This window comes from Aulonocara sp. 'chitande type north' Nkhata Bay, linkage group LG16 (assembly GCF_057382095.1).
Source record: "Aulonocara sp. 'chitande type north' Nkhata Bay isolate Kocher_YH1m ecotype deep benthic linkage group LG16, A_spYH_male_GT1.1, whole genome shotgun sequence".
Classification (NCBI taxonomy): domain Eukaryota; kingdom Metazoa; phylum Chordata; class Actinopteri; order Cichliformes; family Cichlidae; genus Aulonocara; species Aulonocara sp. 'chitande type north' Nkhata Bay.
The window spans coordinates 8684684-8706714 of NC_141359.1; the positions used below are offsets into that span (position 1 = coordinate 8684684).

The following is a 22031-nucleotide window of genomic DNA, read 5'->3' on the forward strand; positions in this document are numbered from 1 at the left end:
GTATGTTCCAGCTGTGTCACGCGTCTTTCATACATCGAGGGTAAAAACGACTCGAGTCCTGGTCACAGGCAGGAGGACTGAGGAGCTGAGAAAAATGAGTAAAGATCAAAGAAAACTTGGATTTATTTTTATGGGCTGATAAACATTTTTGTAGTTATAAAAAATCCAGCACTATTGGGTGAAAGGCAAAGCACGGCAGTGAACCAATAATCTCCCAACACTGAAAACATTTTAAAAAAATAAATAAAAGTCTGCTGCCAGTCTAATTTTGCTTAATAAGAAGTGAAAACAGAAGTGATTTTCCTCCAACATTTTTATTTAAAATGTGTCATCTTTTTTCCTGCTTTCATTAAACGCTGATTTATTTTTCCAGTATTCTGAAAAAGCTTTCAAAAATATCTTTAATCAGAGAGCGTGTGTTCGAAAACATTTAATGTTAACGAAATAGAAGTAATAAAATTAGTCATTAAAAAAAAAACACTATCCGTACATATGCTAGATTTGTCCTTAATGCTGAATCATTGATCGCAAGGTTTACAGGTAAAACTTAAATAAGGCAGATTTCTGATGAGAAAGTGAGTGAGACGAAGCGTAGAGCGTTATCTTCACAGCCAGTAAACACTTTAAAACACAACAAAGTGGTGACAAATCATTGGACTGAAACACAGCTGAGCTGCAGGCATCCTTTTGGTGACACAAGAAGGTAATAAGTAAAGTTTCCCATGGCCCAGAATGGACTAAATGAAAAATCGTATGCCCGGATCCAGTGAGTCAACCACTGGAATTGGCCGGAACATTTTTCTTCTCAAAAATGTTCACAGAAAACATCTTTCTGTCCTCAGTCAGAGGTCAGAGCAGTTTGAGGGCTTAGAAAGAAACCCAGCAGTCGTGTTATCAGCACGACAAATATCACAGGTTACATTAAGGCTCTTCAGCATCACACGACACTGCTGCAGCTCGCAGCCTGCTGTTCACATTCGAGTCAGCTGCTCGCTCGCTGCAGAGTGAGCAAACCCGCCCGCTGTTGATACTGACTCTCCTTGGCTTGTGTGATCTTGGCCGACAAATCCAGAGGCTTCTCGAAGAAGTTCACCAGCGCCTGCTCCGTGAGCAGTGAGGCCAGGATCTGAGCGTAGCTCACCGTCCACTCGTTGTCCGCTGTCGCCGAACTCCTGCTGCCTCTGCGGGCGTCGACCCCGCCCGCCGCCGTCGAGCCCTCCTGGCTGTTGGCCTCTGATCCGGCGATTTTACCGCGATGGCCGACCTCGCCGATCTGCAGCACGAGACTGGTGACTGTGGCGATAGCCTGGAAGAGCTCGTTCTCCTCCGGGTGGAACATGCTGTAGAGCGTTTTACAGAACTGGATGAACTCCGACTGCACAAGAAGGAACAAAGAGAGTTAATCAACAAACTTCTGCATGTTTGTCTGATTATTTAACGCAGAATACATATTTTTGTCTTGACTTTTTGTCAGAAATCTGACTTTTTTCATACATCTAAAAAAAAAACAAAAAAACAACAAAACTCTGAATTTACACAAGAAAGGTGAGAGCATGCGACTCGTATACCTGGTTCATGAGAGGCAGAGGCTTCTCCACATCTTTCTCCTTCTCTGTGGCCAGATCCTGGAGCATCTGCTTCAGCTGATCCTGGTAATCTGTCACTTCACTGTCATCACCTAAAACAACAAGAGAGAGAGTTCTTCAGCCTCACAAGTAAATCCCCCTGATAAGTGCAATAACGTGACGAGGGAGCGTGTTTGCACTGACGAGGGGGCAGATTAACATAGAGAGGTCTGTTTGTGGACAGCAGGGGGCTCTTCATAACCGAGGGGTCATCTTCAGTTTCTGTCAGAGCTGCAGATGCGAACAAACGCAAAAGGAATCAATAAATCGCCGACATGAGAGTAGAGCTCAATAACTCGTCATCGTATTCACATAATGAATAACCTGGAGGGATGTGAAGGCAGTAAAGCAGCCTTATTTTCTCATTCAGCTCCCCAAAGTACAGCGTGTCTGGAAAAAAAAACAGAAAAAACATGAGGAGACAGAGCAAAGTGAAACTTCTTTTTATTTCAGCTTTATGCATTTTCCATTTCCCCGCCTGTCCTCCCTCTACCTACCCAGCCAGCTGGCAAAGTCTCTAAAGGTGACCAGGTTGTCGCAGTCCTGGTCCAGGAGGGTGAAGGTGCGGTTGGCCAGCGTGTCGGTGTGCTGGTTGGAGACATCGGGCCACGGCACCAGCAGCCCGTACAGGCTTTTAAACTGAGGTCGGTCCAGCCGATACTGCCGTTCTATAAAGGAGCGATTCGAGTCACAGTAGTGCCACGCTGCTGCCTCTGCCGCCGCCGCTGCGCTGCTGTCCCCCCAGTACAGAGTGATGAAGTGCTCCGTCTGCAGGGAGGAGGAGGACAGAGGAAAACAAAATGATTTAAGGTCTCTTTCGCACATCAATTAGTCTGCCAGCAAGGAAGGAAAATAACCTTGAAGAGATCGTAGATGTCGGCCAAGTTCTCTGCAGGGATGGAAACATCTGGCGACACCAGTCTCAACTGTAAAGGCGCATAAAAAAAAGGGAGCATTGTAAACAGCTGAGAGCTGGGTATGTGTAATACTGTTGTGTCCTTCAAGCTTCTTTTGAGCAGCTTTAAAGATGTTTGAGATTCTGTGTCAGTCTTCTCACCGCATTTTCTTTGGTGGTGTCTTCGTGTGCCTGGAGCACCTGGATTCTGTGCCGACAGCGGAGCTGCTCAATCTGCCGCACTGTCAGGTCTCCGAATTTCTGAGGTCAGAGAGCACAGCATGAAAGATATCTCATGAACTGTGATGACTAAATGAGGATTATGAAGAAGGGCGAAAATGTAGTTGAATAAGCCAGAGGTGAAAAGCTCACTTATCTAACAAAAGGAAGCGAAAGAAAACAAGTAAAGGAGCTGGTGCACAATGTGCACAAACTAATTATTTAAGGCAAATATCAGGCAAAAAATGTGCATCTCTTACGATATAGGAGTCATTGATGAGGTCAGTGATGTTTGTGTGCCTCTTAGCGACACTGCAGCTAGTTTCCTCTGCAGCAGGCGAGGAGGACGGAAAACCGGGGCACTCTACATTTCCAACCTGGTCCAGAAAACTGGGAATCATAGGAAAGCCAACGAGGTGTTAAATTCCACCCGTGCACATACAATTATAAACCATACAATGCAGACAAAAGCACAAAGCATTCATGTCAATCAGTGGCACAATGCTTTGAGTTTTGCTTTACCAGCAAGCTGCAAACCTACCCTGTGAGAATCATAAGCGCCTGCCCGTCATCTGTGCTGGACGAAAGCTCCGCAGCATTGGCCTCCAGCACAGCCAGACCAAGCTGGAAGATGGCTTTGATTCCGTGGAAGAAGAAGCAGTCGACCACGCAGACGGCGCTGTGGAACGGCAGGACGCTCAGGAACAGGGTGAGGAACCAAGACAGGGACACAGAGGAGAGGGTGGAAAGGTCTGGAATCTGTTCAGCCAGCTCTGGCAGACGCTCCCTGATGAGCTCCTCGAACACAGACTGGTCCACCTGAGCGCCTGCAGGAGAGGGCGGTGGAGTCAGACAGTGTTGGGGCAAAGAACGGCCTTGGATGTAAGCCTGTCCAAATTTTTCTCCAAGTTAAATATATTCAAGACGTGTTATGATTCTCATAAGTCTGACCTATTTGATGCCCATTTTTCCTTAATATATGGCTTTTTCATCATTCTGACCACTAGATGGCAGCATAAACATGCTATTCAGTCTGTGCTATTCTGCAGTTCCACAAAAGATTTTTATAGTAAGGCTTTACTTCTCTTTGCTAAATAGCTGCTGTGTTCTGTAAAGATAAGTAATGTTAATGTGGTTTCCGTGTTTTAACTAGAGGCAGGTTGTTGCCAGAATAAATATATCAATGGTTTTTGTGGGGATTTTTTGAAACGTGGAAACTGTTTACTTTAATTTTTTTTTTAAGTAATGTTGTGAATCTATGCTTCTACAGAGTCTCAGACCACAATCACTGTTCTTTCAAAAATAAGTGACGCCCACAAACATGTGGACATTAAAAGGAAAAGGAAATTGCTACAAATGCAACACGCAGGGCAAAAATAAACACCTTTGCAAACACAGGAAATAATGCCTATTCTGAAAGCCTGTCTCAGAAACGGTACATGCACCACAGTAACAGCAGCAACACAGTAACCACTTATGTGCTTTTTTTAAAAGCGTGGCTGCAAGCAAATAAAGCTTCTGGGCTCTTTACCTATGACCCTGCGATTGAAGTAGTCGGGCAGCATTCTTTCACACACGGCCACCAGCAGCCAGAAGGCATCTTCCTCTTTAGCATACAGCAGCAGCACCGATGCCAGGATGTTCATAGACTAGTGAGAGAGAAAGCAAAATTCACACATGCATCTTAAAGTCAGGATGAACACTTGAATCACATGAGTGGTTCTAGTATTACACTATAAGTGCCACCATTACAAAAATGACTAATACTGCTGCTTACCTGACAGTATCCGATCTTTGGGTTGCGGTGAGCATACGCAGTGAGGACGCGCCTGAGTGCAGCAATGCCCGTTGGGTTTTGGAAAGCGGGATGGTCTGGCAGTGAGCGGTGCAGGTCCCGTTCGATCTCCTCTGTGGCCAGGTTGTTATGGCCCATTGATTTCTGCACCAAGCTGGCGTAGTAGCCCTCATGGGACCCTAGGTCAGAGGATGCATCTGCACAAACCACACAGGAATTAGAGAACGGAGAATGACCTGCTACCCAGTTTTGTTCCCCAACGATATATATATATGCTATAAGAAAAATCCCAGGTTAAAATTATTCTGCACACCTGTGCCTTTTACCTTCGATTGGTTTCATTTTTAGTTATTCTTTGCGGCACACAGGAACTATGTTTGGATAAAAGGAAGTGAGAATGAGCAGAGGAACAGACCACACACCAAAATAAAATCTGACTGACTGAAAGAGTGCCATTGCCTGAGGAACAACAGATGCAGAGAAGAGGATGTGAAGCCCAGGTTGGGTTTAAACACAGACACACACACACCTGTAATTCCATACTTGTGGGGACCCTTACAGTGATTCATTGCCTGCTGGGGCCAGGACCACAGTGAGACTTAGATTTAATCTCAAAGTGTGTCTTCTTGTTTTGTGTGTGCTGGCCTACCACATCTGTGTTTTTACTCAGCAGATACATCAGTGTATCGCTCATAATTAACCACAGCGTTCTGCAGCGCCATGCAATACCCTCTGGTATGAGCCTAGTTGGGCAGGGGTTCATCCGAAAGCAAGATAATGACCCAAAACATGAGTCCAAGCTAGGCCAGAATTACCTCTGGTAAAAAGTACAAGATGATAAGCTTGAAAACATGGAGCAGACAGCACTTAAACCCCATCGAGCTGGTTTGGGATGAACTGGACACAAGAGGGGAAGCAAAGCAACCTACAAGTGCCGCACATCAATGAGAACATCTGCGACAGATATGAGAGGAATTTTTGAACAATATTCCTGTTGTAGAAAGAACACCACGGCAGTTATATCTGCCAAAGGTGGCGACTTTGATGAGTCAAAAGTTTAGATTACATTTTGGTCAATAAATTAATCCCATGATTGCTTTTATTTCAGAGTACAATGACACATTAAACTGCATAATTTTCAATACAAAAATTGAAACATTGGGGTATGTATATGTATACACACCCCAATTTTCACATAGCATGTAGGAAATATGTTCCAGTTTTGCAGATGTGCCACAATTGCGTGCAGGCTAAAACAGCCTAATTAACTTCTGCTAATTTGACGTGTTGATGGGTATCAGAAGAGTGCATGGCCTCCTTGAACCAACACGATGCTTCACTTGTGCAGCACAGACCGTGTGCAGCGGTCTGTTATTAAGATATTTGAAACAGTTCTTATAGTGTTTTCCCTCCTCTAACATTGATGACAGTTTGAAGTCTTTTGTGGTAGTTATGGATGAGGTACTTTATTTTCTCAGATGATAAAGCTGTCCATACAAAATGCAAAATGCCTCTACTTCCTGTTCTCTTTACAGTAGCTCAGTGATATTGATGCTATCTGCGTGGTCCTATGCTATCAAGCCAAAACTTCCAGGGTATGTAAACTTTTGATCAGGGTCTTGTTTCTGTTGTCTTTATGATTTAAAAAGGGAAAACAGAGCTGTGCATAAATGATTTAACCCAACTACTGACCGTGAGTGAAAGTAACGTTTTTGTATTATCATTATTTCTGAAAAATGGACAAAACAAACAAAAAAGCATAACTTCTTCCAGGCTATGTAAACTTATTACCACAACTGTATACACATATATATTTATATACCTGAAAATATCATCCACAGCTCCCCTCGCAGTGACTCTGGTATCCCCATGGCCACAAGCTTTTGGATCTTCTCTGTGCGAAACATGTGGACGCCACGTCCGAACTCAGAGAAATGATCCTCCCACAGCCGCTCCTTCACCTGATTCGTGCTCTGACACAAATACACACATTTCCTGATCCTGACTTACTACATTCAGCTGATGGATATTGTTCTTTTCTAACTCTTAGGGAGAGACGAGCCTTTTAAATCAGATCTGAAGTGACTCTGAATTCATTCGATTGGTTATTTATATATCAAGTTACAGGTTTAGATGAACAGTGTCTCAGACTCCTCCCACCTTGTTGCCGTTGGTTCCTGGTTGATTTTGGTGGAAGGCCGTCATGAGAGCTTCACTGTTGACAGTGTTGCGCAGGACATGCTCCTCTATCTCTTCTTCATCAGAGTACCCAGTGTCATAATAGAAGGTGTAGTAAGGTGTTGGGGAGCTCTGTGGAAAATGTGAGGAACAAAAGAAACGTCAGTAATTACAAACAATATTTCTCTGACTGGATCCCTTTGAAATTAGAGCTGAACAGTGCTTGCAGTACTTCCCTTAGCCGTCATACAGGAAATGTTTCCAGTTCCACATATGGCATTTTAACTTTGATTAGAGAGAACATCATAAAGTGCTTCTAGCAACCGTTTGTCTTTATGATTTTGGTAACAACCCAGTGTACTGAACATTACTGACTAGTTCTTTCTGTTGTGTTGTTGCATTGTTTCATTTTCCATTATCCGTATAAATGGCAGGTCCCACCCAATTAAACATCCCACTCACCACGCTCCTCTTGCCCTCTTTCCTGCTGCGGAACATGGACCGTTTCCACTGCAGCGCTCGAAGTCTGGAGTTCATGTTCTCAACCAGCTCGTCTCTGTCGTTCAGCTCAATCAGCTGGAAGGCCTTTTTAGTCCGAATACTCACTATGACAGGGTTGGGCAGCGCGCTGGTGCTGTCTGCTTTCTCTATGGACAAAACCTGGTGACAAAAATGGCCAAAAGAAGTGGTAACGCATCATAACACACACACAGTTGTTCTTTGTGCAAAAACAGAGCAGGAATGCAGACTGGCTCCTGCTGCTCAAGCTGGAATCGAAAGAAGAGAAACATCTTCAAAAGTGGGAATCCAAGAGGCTGAAATTACTAACAACACTGCAGCCACGTACGAAGTATGCAGAATCAGGAGGAGCAGAGGGGTAGGTTAGGTTTGTGAAAGACAATGCTTCAATAGAAAACACAGGATTAGAAAGTATGAATGACTGAACAGATTGAACCACCGGCTAATTCTCACCCCAACCGGTCGCAGCAGATGGCCCCGCCCCTCCCTGAGCCTGGTTCTGCCGGAGGTTTCTTCCTGTTAAAAGGGAGTTTTTCCTTCCCACTGTCGCCAAAGTGCTTGCTCATAGGGGGTCATATGATTGTTGGGTTTTTCTCTGTATCTATGAAGCACCTTGAGGCGACTTTTGTTGTGATTTGGCGCTATATAAATAAAATTGAATTGAATTGAATTGATACTCTCTTCCTTTCACAATGAACTGCAAAGACTTTATTACAAACTAGGATCTAAAAGACTGAATTCCCCCAAAATGCTTAAAGTTTGTCTTTTTCACCTTCATGTTTTTTTTACAGTTTGCAATCTGGCTGTTAATTTGTGTCAAAGAGACAAGTGCTACTAAAGCCACTTCCTTTACATTCCTGACAGAGCTAACAAAGTGTATACAGTGTGTTTTCATTTCCTTCTGCAGGGCGCCACGTGATCAACCACATGAAATCAGTCCACGTGTTACCGGTTAACCACGGCAGACAGAATAAACAAAGACTCCCTGTGAAAGCTGTCTTATAGGGACAGCAAAGATGAAGCCAGACTTTTCATTAACAAGTGCATTTATGTTCAGGTAGTCACGACTAACTGTCACATGACATGGGACCAAAGGTTTTTGGGCCTTCTGTCACCTCCTGTAGACACCTGCAGTCTTTTAATTAGCCACATGGCTGCATTTACAATGCATTTTAACCTGGATTGCTGTCCATTATGTTTATTGTTTTATGAGACACTTAAAGATTTAACTTGAACTTTTGTACTTTATGAGAGCCATCTGCAGGCCACAGTTATAAATGTCAGAGAGGGAAGTATGTAATAGCTCTAATAATGTGCTAAATGGCAAGTACTGTACCTCTGAGAGGGGTATGAGCAGGATGAGGTTGCCTTCCTCTCGGCTGGAGAAACACAGATAACTGTCGGTGGTGTAGAGAGTCCCGGCTGTGTGGCAGCGGGCGTGTGGTGTCCAAACTGAACAGGAGGCCACCTCATAGAGGTTTTCACTCCGTGGGAGTCGAAACAGAGCCAGAACATATTCCCTAATAGCCTGCTCCTCTAGGATCCTGGGAGGGGGAGATCGTTAGAGAAAGAGTCAGACAATGAGGCAGTTTGAGACAGGTGGGGGAGTGAAAGCAAAAGCAAATGACATTACAAAAACTTCAGTCAGTGAGGAAACGGGTCCAAAAGGACAAAAAATATTTACGTCTCATTCACTTTCACTAAAACTACACACAGGGACATATAAACAGTTCTTAGTCTGGCTGGGAAATCAAATCTTCACATTTCTGGCAAACAGATAAATCTCTACAGAATAAAGCTCTGGTCCTTAAAGCCCTTAAACTTGTATATTAACAGCTTCCAAAATACCAAAACCGTATCAGCTGTTTGAAATGGAGTACAGAAGCTGTGCCAGTGAACGGCAACAGCAACAGTGACGCTCAACACTGAACAAACGCGCTGCGCTCAATGATGCACGACTGTGTCAACGTCACATTAAACGAAGACAAAGAGGAGCTGTAGCACGGCCTTGCTATGTGCGTGATAATCGACTGCAGTGCAAGAATAGAAAACTTAAGTGCAGTGCTGCTCGGCAGAGTTTATTGCAGAGCTTTCAATCCCACCCTATAATTTTCCAAGACAAGAGAAGCGCCCTTGTTTCCTCACCGTTTATCCTTTCCCAGTGCAAATGCTCTTCATGTTTTCTATTTAAGCTGCATTTACCAATGACAGACATGACAAATCACATCACTTAAGGCTCTGTAAATAAATATAACAGAACAGTTGAGGCCAGAATTTTAAATATACTCATCATGAATGTGGTTGTAATTTTAATGATTTCTTTGAACTGTTCTTTTTGCAGAGTGTAATGACTGGACAGGCCAGGAAACCCATTCCTGAAGCATCGAAATTAACGTTAGCCCACTGCGTCAGTTCAAAAACCAGTTTTGATGCATGTTAGGTATCACTGTCATACTTCAACACTAAACTGTGTCCAAGTTTCAACGGTCTAGCTGTTGAAGTTAAATAATTGGGAGGAAGTCCTCCTTCTGCATTATTCTATCCACCTTGTGCACAAGGACCACGGGTAGCAACAACAGCCCCAGTGAATGATGCTACCACCACCATGCTCCACATGTGGTGGCACAAACACATTTTCTGTGGCCAAATAGCTCAATCTTTGTCTCATTTGACCACAAAACTTTCCCCAGAATTCATTTGGCTTGTCCATGTGGGCAGCTGCAAGTTTCGGTCAAGCTTGAATAACTTGTCAATAGTGACTTCACCAATGAGAAATTAATAGGCTTCAGCCTTGTGAAGTTAAAAGACATTGTAGAACCTTCAGCGCCACGTATGTTAGAGGCTGTCTGTGTACTTTTGACCCTGTGTGGATTAAAGAAAATCCGAAATTCAAATTCGACTGTGCTCTTCCACGTTAAAGATGTTGGTGTGAAGCAGGTCTATCGAACATGTGTCTGTAGGAGAGTCGTCTTACACTTCCACGCTTCAGTGACAAGCACCTCCATCTGGTCGGTAAAACAAACCGACCTCAGAGCTGCGGTGAGAGCGCTTGCGTTGTATTTCAGGGATGTCTGGTCACCCTTTCGCAAAAGCAAGAAATCTATTTTTGCTTTTTAACTCCTTTCGCAGAAACGTAGGCTTTCTTCTTGAAGATGCAAAACAGATTTGAAGTGAGTTTCTGCCTCCAACCTCTAAACTGCCAAGAGACAGGCTGGTTGTGCCCTGAGGAGATCAATTCAATTTTAAACACAGCTCTTTGTCCTCTATTTTGACCCAAATGTTTTTATTTCCCATCTGAAAAAGAAGACCCCTCAGCACGACTAAAATGCAACAGACAATAACTGTTCGTTGTCTGTATATATGCTATAACACAATCCTTTCACTTTACACTACATTTGTTTAAAGCGCGAGCATCATTTTTAACATTCTGCCCTGTTATTTGGATGTTTAGAGGCTTACTTCTCACATCCTGAGACATGTGCATTAGTCATGTGCATTAGTCATGTGCATTAGGGGCGATCGTGGCTCAAGAGTTGGGAGTTCGTCTTGTAATCGGAAGGTTGCCGGTTCGAGCCCCGGCTTGGACAGTCTCGGCCGTTGTGTCCTTGGGCAAGACACTTCACCCGTTGCCTACTGGTGGTGGTCAGAGGGCCCGGTGGCGCCAGTGTCCGGCAGCCTCGCCTCTGTCAGTGCGCCCCAGGGTGGCTGTGGCTACAATGTAGCTGCCATCACCAGTGTGTGAATGTGTGTGTGAATGGGTGGATGACTGGATATGTAAAGCGCTTTGGAGTCCTTAGGGACTAATAAAGCGCTATATAAATACAGGCCATTTACCATTTTTACCATTCAAATGTGAAACACAGCACAGCGACTGGCGTGCAGATTTATGTGACCTCTCATAATATATATAGAAAGAGTCCAAATAGAATAGAAACTGAATTACTGCAGATGTTTTTATGAGTGGGCTATGAATGAGGAAGAGAGGATCCCAGCAAAGAAGTATGTTAATACTAACGCCCATGGGAAGTCCCATTTCTTTTTCTCTTTGTGAATTTGGCTGCCTTCATCTGCCACTTGTGATTTCAGTCTCATCACCACACGTTCAGTTCCTCTTTTGCTATTCATCATCCTGCCCGTTCTGGACCCTCTGTACTTTCAAGCTCTATTCCTTCCTCCTCTTCTTCTTCAAACACATGCATGGACACACACATATAAAGCAACTACTGTGATGTGGTGTGTTATCCAGTCGGGATAACACACCACATCACATTTTTTTTTTTAGATAAAGCTTTGAACCTGACTTCCTGTAATGGTTTTGAGGTTTGTTTGGGTTTTGTTTCTTTCTTTCTTTTTTTAGAAAAATAAACAAAGTGTATGCCTGCATTACAAAAAAACACAACAACACAGATACACAAAAGAACACGGCACAACTTCTGTCGCCATGTTTGTTGTTGCTTTGGAAAGCTGCCCCCTGCCATGCACGCACACAAACACACACATGCACACACCCACCACAAAAACCGCTGCACCAGCAGTGCTACAGGAGTGGAGCTGTGTCACACTGTTCCTGTGATACTGAACTTGTGCTGTGAAACGGCAGCTCTGTGAGGCTGAGAACACAATGAAACCTAACGCCTAAGCAGACTTTTCTTTTTAATTCCATTATTTTTACCCTATAAAACCTACTTATTTCTTATTCTTCAGTAATACTGTTAATACTGCAGCATCCCGAGCAGGTGTGTCAGGGAGGCTGTGTTAGCTTAAATTTTCCGCTTGCTCCATCATACTGAGCAGATCTGCGTGGGCTCTGTGATGCTTTGAGCTCAGCAGCCTTCATGCTGGACTAGCAAAGCAGTGAGACTGTGAGTGAAGTGAGTAACCGAGTTCCTGACTCAGTGGGTTAGCACAGGCAGGAATCTACATAGTAATACTGCTGTGTGTAAAAAGGGAAGTAGTGAGTTTCAGGCTGACTCACCAAAGGCTTATGAGAGAAGCATAATTGCAATATTTGAATGACTCGTGCCTGAAAGGATCTACAACAGGGGTGGGCAATTCCAGGCCTCGAGGGCTGGTATCATGCAGATTTTAGATGTGTCCTTGATCCAACACAGCTGATTCAAATGGTTAAATGACCTCTTCAACATGTCCTGAAGTTCTCCAGAGGCTTGGTAACGAACTAATCGTGTAATTCAGGTGTGTTGACCCAGGGTGAGATCTAAAACCTGCAGGACAGCAGCCCTTGAGGCCTGGAGTTGCCCACCCCGATCTACAAGGACCTGACTAAAAAAGCAGTACAGCAACAGTGTTTACCACAGGTATTCAACATGAGTTCTTTGCTAACTTTTTGGGAGGATTAGAGTGAAGTGAGCAAAGGTTTGAACTTCTTTCTGTGGATAACTTTGTTTTATTCCTAATGTTGCTTAATCTCACATTAAGAAACTCACTGTCTGTTTGTATTGTTAGCACACACCTGAACCGGCACTGACCTTTTGGTGATGCGTGCGGGCTGCTGCAGCACTCGGTCCAGCTCTAGGCCTTTGCTGTCCAGCAGCCGCCTCAGGGCAATGTCAGCCAGCTGACCTATGACTCCGAATACCTCGTCCAGGTTCAAGAACATGGAGAACTCCCTTTGCCGCTGCCGTGTGGTGACCCGAATTGCCTCCGGCATTAAAGCGGTGGAGACCCGCTCCAACCGTGTTACCTCTGCCCAGGGAATCACAAACTTGACTGAAGGGGGAAGGAAGAAGAGAATAAAATCCCACTGAGTGTATGAGCTTAGAGCCACCTCGCACTCACTATAGTTTACACAGCAAGCTTTTCTAATACTGTTAAAAGAGAATGTGAGTTTCTCCAAATGCCAAAGTCTGAGTACCGTTATTACCAATTTGATGAACAAGTGCAGTCTTTTAGATCGAAAATGAGAGCTCTCACTTTGGAGTACAGACCTTCCTTCCCCAGCAGGAAGGAGTAGAAGGCCATGTGGTTGATGCTGAGGTAGAGAAAGCCCTGCCGAGGCACCCGGCCCTTCCAGCAGCAGCAGGAGTAGTACGTCACCAGTTTCTCTGACGAGGGGAGGCCAAAGTGAACCTCAAACTTCCGGAGCGCCTCCCTGAACTTCCCCGGGTCATCCTCCTGGGCCGCCTGGCGTCCCTGAACCTCCTCGGCGATAAGGCCCTGCAGAAGACAAAAGCTGGAGTCATTACTTCAGCCTACTTTTAAATGGGCTCACAACCACATCGTTTAAAAATCTTTGAGAAAATCACATCTTTCAATCTAAAACTCATCCTCTCTGAGTTTTTATGACTATGCCGGCAATTTACAGACCTTGACTTTTCCTTTGACGAAGCTGGCAACATCCTCCTTGTTCTCAAACACAGACAGAGAGTGAAGCAGGTTGTGGAGCAGCCAGTCCCAGTGCTTGTTCACCTCTTCTATGGCAGCTCCTGATGAAAGCAAAGAATGAGAGAATTTAACATCTCCGGCCAGTCAAATGAGTCAAGGTAAGGCAACAGAGTATGCAGGAATCTCCCAAGGCTGCAGATCACAACAGGCACACAGATGAAAACAAAACAAAAAAAAGGCATAAGGGTTCAGCTCACCACTGGCAATGATCCAGCTGACCTGGGAGCCGGGAACTTGGAGGAGGATGCGAAAGGGAGTGACCCTGGCAGTGGAGTCCAGAACATTGTCAAGCGCCCCCACCAGGAGCCCTGCAGAGATGGCAAAGCACAGACAATCAGTAATCAGTGGGAATTCTGAAAAGTCATTTCCTGGTGAGTGTTAATATTTTGTTCTTATCTCTGAATTATTTAGCAAAAATACTGCAACCTGCTGCAGCCATAATGAACCCCAAAGTAGCCATCAGTGGACATAAGAAATAGCGAAAGAGCTCAAATACTGTCTGCAGCCTTTTAAACTCTCACAGCAATGAAGCAGCAGGTGATGGACACATACACGCTGAGAAGATCTAACACATCTATTGCTTAAATAATCACTGAATATCACATAAACCTCAACTACAACAACCAGAAAAACACAATCTCACAAGTGTACTAATGCCACTCTTCAGTCTCCCTGTCAGCGGAGTGAGACGGGGTTGAAGAGCTCTCGAACAGACAGCAATATTTCACTTCTGCATGACAGAAGGAGAAACTGGAAACATCCAGAGAGGCTGTTTCCAACACCAAGAGGACAAGACTGGTGAGTTTTATACATCTCTGGTCTTTATCTCAGATTACACTCACTGCATATGGCAGGGACTTTTCAGTGTCCAATTTCAGGATACACAATAAGCCTAACTGACGGTTTTCCATCGCATGATTTCACTCCATCCACTTTCCTTTAATTTATATTTTTGTTTTATTTTAGAATTACAAAGGGTTTTATTTTTTTATTTCTTGATAATCATTAACATTGGTAATATTAATGATGAAAATGTAGCATTTTCATCTTTTTTGGCCAACTTCTGTCAGTTCAGTATTAGCACCAGAGCAATTAATGCCTTTTCCCATGGAGTCTTTCAAAAGCCATCAAATGACCTATATGTTTGCACAGCCTTTTAGTAATGTGCCTGCACTTGCTCTGCTTGTACAGCATGGTGTAGAAGTCTTGAGCCACCCCTCTTTCTTAAAAATGTTCTTCTTGAGCAATAGTTCTCAAAGCTTTCTAAAGGTCTTTTAAAGTTTTTCTTTGGATATTTGCTGCTTTTAACTTATTTTCAGTCCAGTCATTCTGCCTGACCCTTTTCAGGAGGGAAGTTGTTTTGGTTTTTTTTTTGCTTGTTTCTTAATCCGTTTAATGCTGACCTTATGGATTAATCATTCAAATGCAAAAAGGGCATTTAACACAAAGGATGAACAAATGTTGTGTATACACGTGACAAACAACTTGGCAAAGAACCAACTTAAAGTTTGAAAGCATCAATCTGGAAAAAAACTGACTGCCAAGAGCTTCATTATCAGCATGACGATGATCCCGAACACACTGACAGTGCAGTGTGCAGAAAAACACACAATGGGCCTCCCCACAGTCTGGACCTCAACATTATTGAAGCAGAGAACTGAACAAAAGGCAGCCAACGTCTAAAGAAGAGCTTTGAAGACTACTTAAAGAAAATTCAAGAAAGTCTATCGAAGAGTTGCATGTGTACAAACTCTGTTTTTACCTTATATACTGTGTTCCCATGTGTTTCAATGATCACTCCACCCATTTCTCATTTTTCTAGAAAAATATGAAGAAATGAGGGACGGTTTAAAACATTTGCACATTACTGCATGCACTGCATATTTTTAAATTCTGGTACTGCTTTTAACTCCAATATTTTGTTGATTTTAATTCCGCTAGTATGCTTTAGATGAGTTATCATAAAGCCTATCATGTCTGCTGTCTATGAGAAGCACTACACGTGTTTGCCTATTATAAAATATGGCTCAGATGATGAGGAAACCGTAGTTGGTTCCAATGGAAACTTTTCAGGCAGCATGCAGATTAGCTTCCCTCAAAGGCATAATCACAATAAAGAGACAAATAGAGCAGCAAAAACTACCACTTAAGACACATCCAGCACAGCAGAGAGGTCGAAGCCAACCTTATTACGGTTTTGATGAGTCTCATTTAAAAACAGAGGGACTTCGAATGTAATCAGGCATGTAATATCCACCCATCTCTTCAGCAGACGACTGAAACAGTTGCTCAGTTCAGTTTTAATACCAAAATCCGGCAGGAAATCTGCATCTCCACAGTTGCAATCAACTCCACAGATGTTCTTGAAGCTAAAATTGAGCCCCGAACCCTCATAAATTTGAATGACTCCGTGCATTGCAGTCGTCAGGCAAATAGAAACAGACCAGGCACACATGGTTCCACGTCCTGCCTGAAGCTTTCATCGGGTCTCAATAGGGCTACTGTCATCAGGTTTTCATCTTCCTGAACCATAGCTAATCTGCATCATGCTCTCCAAATAACTACACTCTTGGTGCCACTTTTATTCTGTATTTCCTCTGTGCAAAAAGCACACACTGAGGCAGACAATATTCTGACTTGAAATCAAGAAGTCCATCAAACTTTGAAAGAGTAGAAAACAATAAAATCATTATGATAAATAAGAAAGTGATAGCTTAATCGCCATTATAAACATAGCAAATGACCTAAGAGAACTCCAGAGGTCTTAGAGAGTAGCTACACACATTCTTCAATTTGAAAATAGATAATGACAATGCAATAAAAATAAAGACTCACAGAACCTGGTTTGTATGAAAAACTGGGTTATAAGTTTGAATTGCTTCAGGAGCAGTACCACACCCATCATAAGAGTTTGAAACATAATAAAAAAAATAGGTTCCTTAAGGTTTCACATTTTCAACAACCCACACTGATGGCTATCAAACCCATTTAGAATACTATAACCAAAATAACACGTATGGAAATCGCACAAAACCTCTGGATACAGGGACTAATGCAAAGTATTGATCGTGATAAGATACGCACAGAGCTGTGTAGCCACATCCTCTCTGCAGGCCTGCAGGCGCACTTAACCATAGTCAACTAAGGACAGTCGACATTAAAAATGACACTTTCAGCAACTAGGACCAAATGGATGCATTTCATTTGTAATAGGTCAACACAGCCATCAAATCCAATATGTCTGGCTCATAGTACCCCAAAGCCCCTTAGTCTAACTTTTCTCTAATACTTTTAAAAGGTTTATTAGAAGACAAAGTTTGGGACTTTTCCCCTTAAGGTACTTTCACGTTTTACAACCCAGCTTTGCTTTAATCTATTAAAGAATTTTTATCTTTCAAAGACGCCATTATCAGTGAGATCAGCCCACCCGAGCTGAGCACAGCCCTGCTTTTCAAAGCTATGACTGAAAAAGATGAGGGCAACCAGATCTCTATCTCTGTGTTTAGCAGTGTCTTCTCTGGTTTGGTACACACACGCAGACACAAAAACAAATCTGCATGAACAGAAAAGGAACTCGCATGCTTGCTTATAAGAGGTTCAGTATAGTTCAACAACTTCAGGCTTGTCAGCCTGTAAAACCTGCCATGAGGCCTCATGACTGTGCCAAAGAGAGTCATAAATCCACAAAGTATTTCAATGGACATGAGAAACATTCAGAAACGATGTTGTTTTTATGTTAATTGATTAATAATAATCAAATTCAGGCCGCACATCAGCTCATGAGCCCTTTAGAGCCCATATTGGTGAAACGCTCAGCAGATGAGGGGGTAGAAATATAAAGATAAGTCTTTTCCAGCAGACAGCTCTGACGATCAGCCAAATGTAAACCACATCTTAGCTTCAAACTTGAAGCTGCAAATCCGGCAGCCTGGCAACACAAAACTATCCATCTGTCACCACAAACCCAGACGGGGTTTACACTGGTGAAGCTTCCAGAAAATAAAACGGAGCCACGGTGAATCATTGCCTCTCTCTGCTAACGGTCACATTGTAGGGGAATACTGCTGTGGAGACATGATGACTGCAGGCGACCTTTAGGAGGCTCGCAGCAAAGCAAAACAGACGTCTGCTTTCACATCCACGACGCCGTGATCTCTGTCTGCTCTTGAATGCATCAAAATTAATAAACGGGACATCATTTTCTTGTGCTCAGGCTGGAGTGGTGAACTGAGGCTCGCTGATCGGATGAGGAAACACTAAAAACAACACGAGAGAGGCATTAGTTTGAAATAGAAACATGTGAACGGGCTGATCAGCTGCAGATGTTACCCAGCCCTTCTCAGAAATCCAGCTGGAAGAGTGTAGTCACCGGTGATAAGAGCAGAAGAGTGCGTTTGTACAGCTGAGTTCTGAGACCACATGCACAACTCGCCTTTCTATTTAATTAATAGGTGGAAACATGAAGCAAATCCAATCTGAGCCACTAAACAGACTCTGCCGCGTGGCTTTTTTTCTACAGTTCCTGAATTAGTTAATGGTAAACGACGTGAGAGCAGGACTTGACCCTTTGACCCTCTGTCTTCTCTCTATGGGAACAGCAGGAACAAACACAAAGTAAACTCCAGCCAGGAAGTCCCACTTATTCCGTTTTATGAGAAGAGCTCCACAAGCAAGAAGACAGATCGTAAAAAGGAGACAGTGGATGAGGCACATGCTCGCTTTAATGTAATTAACATCAACTAATGTAAAAAAAAAAAGCGTCCAGTGCGCCTGCAAAGCCTGTTACACAGACGCAATACACACACAGAGGAAACCAGACGGAGGAGGCAGAAAACAGGCCAAGCTGCAGCCGCTGCAACAAGTGTGGGGTCAGAAATTTATAGAAAAATCACTAAAGAATAGAAAGGACAGCAGTGTCACAGCAGCACGATGCCACCTCTGTAACAGCTAACACAATAGGACCCTACAGCATAACAAAGCCTGTTTCCTACAGGAAATTACAGTGATAGGTCAGAGTTCAAATTCAGCTGGCTTTTGTTTGGGGAATTTCTCATAACAGGTTAGAACACAAGTCCAATAAAAAAAGAAATTTTAAAAACAGCCAACAATGCTCTTGTGATGTTTATGGTTATTGTCACCACAAGAATTCAAAGAATACTGCGCCAGGAATAGCAGGAAATGGGTTATCCAACTGTGATCTGTACAATACTGACAAACACTGAAACAAACGTGTGTTTTATGTTTTATAGCAAAGACATTTAGCAAATGCTCGGATAAAAAAAAATAAATCACGTAAGAAAGAATCATACATCAGAATCAGTTTGTTTGTTTGCCCCAGTTTCTTTTCTGTCCTTTCACTGTTTGACAGGTTAAGTCTGATTCACAAGTTCGTGCACAAGACTCTCACAGATCGCAGTTCGTGCGATTTGTGAGAGTCTTGTGAGGCATTTGTCTTTGTCCGAATGTAACACAAGTGCTCTGTTTTAAATGGATGCGTTTGTGGTCTGGTGGTAAACATGAGTTAACCGCACGTTTCGTGGGTGTAGTTTAACGTCCCCTTCAGAGGATGCAGAGTTTGAGCAGGTGTGAGTTACAGGTATGCGGCTCGGGGGCATTCCTGATTGCTCGTGGCTGCTATAATCCAGGCATGTGCTGAACTTTGATTTAACAGATCTACGTGTACACTGATCTTTCTTTGTAGAGAACCGTCCTGAACACACCCCTTCTTTGGACACCCAGTTGTTTACCTGTGACCCCGCCTGTTGCCATTCTTTGTCCATGCTTGTACCTGTTTTATCTGCCACACACCCGTGCTTTTACCTGTCCCTCTCCCTGTGTGTGTGCCTGTGCTGGCAGCATGGCCTCCCCTTTGTTTGGTGTTGTTGCTCCAGTAGCTGACTGTTTTATTGTTTACCTGTGATCCTGCTGTTGGACTCGCCGTGGCCTCTCCTCCTCTGCAGCAGGAAGAAGTCGTTGCTCCTCTCGGTCACCCAGAGTTTCAGCACATTTTTGAGCAGAACTTCATCGGGGTTTAGCCACATTTCTTCTAACAGGGAGGGACCGGAGTGAGCCCTCTGCCGACTCGGTCTCTGCAACAGAGGGGAAGTATAAACTTTACCTGCCTGTTTTTCGGCTCGGGGGTGGCCCGATCGCTCCTACAGCGGCGGGTTTTCGGCTTTATCCATGGCCATCCTGCGCTCCTGACAGCTGCAGGTTTCGGACTTCCTCGCCCCGCGTCTGCTCCCACACACCAGACACACAGCAGCTGTACACACGACTCACAGATCGCCTATAAGAGACGATGACTCACTCGGTGGCTGAATCGACTTCCCGTAGCTTTACATACAGAGCGGAGCGGTTACGATTGAAAATGAAACAACATAAAAATATAACTCATGGACCACAGTGGTCTTTTTAGAGCAGGGGTGTCAAACAGAAGGCCCGTGGGCCAGAATGGGCCCGGGACAGACCCTAATCCGGCCCATTGGATAGCTTTGGAAGAAAGAAGGAGAGCATAGATATTTTTACTTTTAATTGTATTTTCACAGATTTTACAGCTTTTCCTACTCATAAAGACCCTCTCATGGTCATTCACACTACACAAGGTAAATAATTCATAGAAAAACAAATGACACAGAATGTCCAGCTTTTTTTCTACTATAGACATTTCTGTAGTTTTCTGTTTGTTTTTTTGAAAAAAACAAAAACAAAAACAAAGTTTAAAAAAGTAACAATAATAATAATTTCTGTGAATTAACAGAAACTTTTTTAGAAACTGTTTTATATTTACAGGAATTAGTTACCAGAACCTTTGGTGTAATTTTACACATTTATTTATTACAATTTAAGCCGAAAGAGCCAAACTGACAGATTTCTTTCATTTAGCTTCAAGAGCAGCATTTTTTTTTATCATGTAGAAAAACTGAGATGTACTGTTGAAACTGCACTACTTTTTTAAATTTTTCACTTCAGCTCAAACTGAGCTGTATGTGTGCCATGATGTAAAATGAGTGTGACATCCCTGCTTTAGAGTATTTGTTAGTGTGCAGCTGTCGATGTGACGTTTGTGGAATAATTTTGAACTTAGCCACTATAGCCACAGCCAAAATGTTGCTTTAAAAAAAAGAAAAACCATTATTATGCAGAATATTCTCAGTCACATGTTTTCCTCTTCAAACTCACACGATCCAGTCAAAGAAACAATAAAAACAGTTTAACAGAATTAAACTCACCTCCCACCTTTATTTAGCCAGCTGTGCCATGTAACTTCAATATTTAATATAAAATAATGTCAAATTTCAACATTCAACAATTTCAACAGGAAAAACTTACTGTAATTTAAAAATAATAAATTAACCCGCTACAGTAGATTCTTATGAAAACAGTCTGCTTTGGATTTGATCTTTGGCTCTCCTGCAACTCTTTTAACCACATCTGCCAATTGTTGCATAAGTTTCCACATGAGAGAGGAAACTTAGATTTACTGAGATCAGCCGCAGCAGATTTTGAGCCAAAGAGCTAATAAATAAGTGAAAATGACTGTAACGTGTTCTGCAGAGTCTAACTTGTGAATGGTGGTCAGGTAAAAGCTGGAAAGTAGTTGTGGTTTGTTAGTAACTTACACAGCTATAACACTTGTACTTTGATTAATAAGTTTTAAAAAAAGCGCACAGTTTGTGAAAAACGGGGTCAGAGTGAGAGCTCTTCACTTTATTTTGTCCTGTTCCGCATTTCACCAACTTTCCCTTCCGCCAGTTCCGGTAGTGAGCCAGTGACCGTTCTGTGATTGGACCTTCGCGTGAAACAGCCCTCAGGTCTGTAAAAAAAGAGTTTCTGTGAAAAGTGACACACTGAAAGACTGTCAGTGGAGTGGAAAACAGCTTTTTATGTTATAGGACTTGTAATGTATCCTGTATCCTGTATAGGACCTGGATGATAAACACTGGAAATGTGTAATAAGGAACACATAGAGAGATAATATAGGATATATTATCCCGACAGATCCACCGGCAGGTGCACTTCACACCTGCTTCCATTAAAACCCACGCTCTCTGACACTCCCACAGTGTGGGTTGAAACTGAACCACGCAAGGTTTCACTCCTGTTCTGTGTCACTGCAGACTGCGATTGCGCTTTGTACTTGTTTTATCAAACAATCTGCTGGATCCTTGGCTTAAGGTTAACTGTAGGTTGCCCGGGATGAACAAAACCTGTTGCAGCGGTGGGCGTTTGAATGAACAGTTTCACAACAGATCTAAATAACTCTAAACCTCTAAAATTAACAGAGTATATGACATAAAAATAACTCTTTTGTGGGCAGAATGTGCTTGAAGCGAACCACCCCCACAGCACAAACGACCTTTATGATAACTCGATTAAACACAGATTTTTTTAAGGG

The 22031-nt window shown here is 43.1% G+C and overlaps 1 protein-coding gene across 1 annotated transcript; it reads right to left on the reverse strand.

The window, feature by feature from the left end:
• Positions 1 to 295: 295 nt before the first annotated feature.
• On the reverse strand, positions 296 to 19928 carry tbc1d8 (TBC1 domain family member 8). Its single transcript, XM_086267278.1, has 20 exons — positions 19548 to 19928; positions 13831 to 13941; positions 13556 to 13674; positions 13177 to 13405; positions 12718 to 12958; positions 8568 to 8775; positions 7175 to 7372; positions 6695 to 6844; positions 6357 to 6507; positions 4517 to 4731; positions 4271 to 4388; positions 3281 to 3566; positions 3000 to 3129; positions 2683 to 2781; positions 2483 to 2551; positions 2123 to 2393; positions 1950 to 2015; positions 1770 to 1856; positions 1569 to 1678; positions 296 to 1375 (listed from the first exon to the last, which is right to left on the reverse strand). The coding sequence occupies exons 1-20, from the start codon at positions 19672 to 19674 to the stop codon at positions 983 to 985; spliced, it is 3378 nt and encodes a 1125-aa protein (XP_086123404.1). The 5' UTR covers positions 19675 to 19928; the 3' UTR covers positions 296 to 982.
• Positions 19929 to 22031: the final 2103 nt, after the last annotated feature.